The sequence below is a fragment of the Seriola lalandi genome, unplaced genomic scaffold (assembly GCF_002814215.2).
Source record: "Seriola lalandi dorsalis isolate HSWRI2012SDOR001 ecotype SW California unplaced genomic scaffold, Sedor1 jcf7180002003722, whole genome shotgun sequence".
Lineage (NCBI taxonomy): Eukaryota > Metazoa > Chordata > Actinopteri > Carangiformes > Carangidae > Seriola > Seriola lalandi.
Genome location: NW_019474377.1, coordinates 1 through 2,478, shown reverse-complemented (window position 1 = coordinate 2,478; position 2,478 = coordinate 1). Strand labels below are relative to the sequence as shown.

The following is a 2,478-nucleotide window of genomic DNA, read 5'->3' as shown; positions in this document are numbered from 1 at the left end:
CCAACAGGAGTTGTTAGTGAGGGATAGCAGGGGAAACGGGGTGATGGCAGTCACAGGGGGCAATGGCAGTCTTTGTTTGAGCAGTTAGTAGACAGACACGAAGAATCACATGAAGAAAACAGCAGGGACCGTCCACTGGGAAGACCGGGAAAACCGCTCCAACCTCTCTCTCTCCACAGCATCCATCTCCTTTAGTAAATAACATATTTACTCAGTTGAGCCACGATACCAAACAATACTTCTAGGCGAATTAATGTTAACCTGTGCAGTACAATGCTACGCTAAACAGTACGGTATCAAGGCACATTAACATGATAGGCTAGGCTAACCAGCAGGCCGCTAAATAGCGTTACACATCATATCTTTTTACACTACAACAGTTAGTTACAGCACGGAAAGCAAGGCACACTCTTATTTACCTTTAGTAAATAACACACAAGTTATTATCAGGACCACGATTAGTCGACCCGGATGATAAAACTTAAATGCTCTCCACACGCGAAGCCTTTCTCCACGTTCTCCGGACACCAATACCTCTGTCTCTCATCTAGTGTTCCCAACTCTACTCAGCACTACATTGATCCCGCTCCTAACCAAAAGAAGGGCTTGGATTGGCTGCTAGTTTGCTTAGATCCAATGACAATACAGAAATGACATGACTGACATAAAATGGGTGATAGGTTAGGTTGCACGGCTGATTACACTTGTTTACTCTCATATCAAACAAACTTTCCTTTTATTTTGACTAACAGACCTTTTTATATGCATTTTACCTTTTAAACTGTAAATAGCTTAACTTTTTTAACTGTACATATGATATTTATACATTTTATCCAATACATAGACTTTTTTAACCAGTTTTAGTATTATGAACATGTGGCCCTTTTATACAACTATTTATGTACTATAAATGATTTTAGACAGGGCTACATTTGTTCATAGTAAATGTCAGCAGTTGCTTCTCTTTGTTGTCAGATATTTGCTCTGCCATGTCGTGATATCACCATTACATATCTTCATATCTTTTTTTTTTGGTGTTTTATCCACAGTAAGAAATCTGGGTCTGAACCCTTTGGGTGAAGACACAGGGACAGCAGAGGTCTTATCACGTGTTATCATTGAACGTACGATATGAGTTTATACTTGAGCATTCTTCACAGTTCACTTTAATTGAAAATTTGTGACTGTTCTGATAATTAATATGACCTTTTACTTAATTCTCATCATAGGAGAGGACACAAATATTCCACCACTTTTTTTCCCCTGTGGCTCAATCAAAAGGGAAGTCTTGCCCACGGCTTTAAGGGAAAATGGTAAGCATTCCCCCCTGCTGTGCCTCACGATTAAAACTCAAGGTGATAAGTCAAAGTGGAAACTCCCACTGGGGTTAGACTAATTATAAAATAGTAATTTGCACTACCTTTATCACTGCGGGGATCTGTTTCTTTGTTTCCAGGAGTGCCTCTGGAGACGCTGACTGTCTATCAGACAGCTGAACATCCAGATCTGGAGAAAAATCTAAAGAACTATTTCACAGAGCAGGTACACCCCCCCACAAATGCTTCTACATTTAAGAGAATACTTTTTATGTAGAAAATGCTTATTTGTCTGTGTGTTCACAGGGCACTCCGGCTAGCGTAGCTTTCTTCAGCCCATCAGGAGTGAAGTTTTGCCTAGAAGTCGTGCGGAGGCTGTCAGGTGAACACCTGACTCAAATAAAGGTACTGCTGCCTCATAGTCACACATATAAAAAAATTGCAGTAGATCTTCAGTGCTTCTGACAGTCACTTAAACTTCTTTGTTTCCAGTTTGCAGCAATAGGGCCTACTACACAAGACGCAATGACAGCAGAAGGCCTGAGTGTCAGCTGTGCTGCAGAAAAGCCAACAGCCGAACACCTGGCAGCAGCGATAGCAAAAGCTCTACAGTAACAGCCACCACCGCTCTAAATCCATCCACTTTATCTCCTCTCTATTCTGTTTTATTTAAATGTATTATCATTTGTCTGCTTTGTTTTACCTGCTTACGTATCTTACCAGTTATGTATATATGTATGTATATTTAGCCTTTTTTTGCACTGAGAAAAAGGGCCATAGAAGCCACGAAAAATGTGAGTGAATATAATTATAATTCTATTTATGTTGAGCTTGCTCAAGAAAGTCAGTGTATATATATTTGAAAATAAATTTTGGTCAAGTGTGGTGATATGAAAGGTTGGTCATGGTGTTTATTCACTGTAAAACACTCAGTGTGGTGTGCTGTGTGTGTCTCTCCTATTCAGAACAGGTGTTGGCAGAGGTCACGGTTGTCCTAAAACGCTGTCATTGTCCACATGAAAGCAAAGGTTTTCACTTGGTTCTATAGGTCAACAACAGTCCATTTCAAACCAGTGGAGCGTGTATAACACATCCATACAAACCAGTCAAAGTGAGCAGTTGCAGACAGTAAAGATGGGTTTACTTTTCACACAAGGGTGAG

The 2,478-nt window shown here is 40.2% G+C and overlaps 1 protein-coding gene across 1 annotated transcript; it reads left to right on the top strand.

Annotated features, from left to right (window-relative positions):
• Positions 1 to 895: 895 nt before the first annotated feature.
• On the top strand, positions 896 to 2,212 carry LOC111667826 (uroporphyrinogen-III synthase-like). Its single transcript, XM_023423669.1, has 5 exons — positions 896 to 1,124; positions 1,230 to 1,313; positions 1,457 to 1,542; positions 1,623 to 1,721; positions 1,809 to 2,212. Exons 1-5 carry the CDS (start codon positions 911 to 913, stop codon positions 1,929 to 1,931), a joined length of 606 nt encoding a protein of 201 aa, XP_023279437.1. The 5' UTR covers positions 896 to 910; the 3' UTR covers positions 1,932 to 2,212.
• Positions 2,213 to 2,478: the final 266 nt, after the last annotated feature.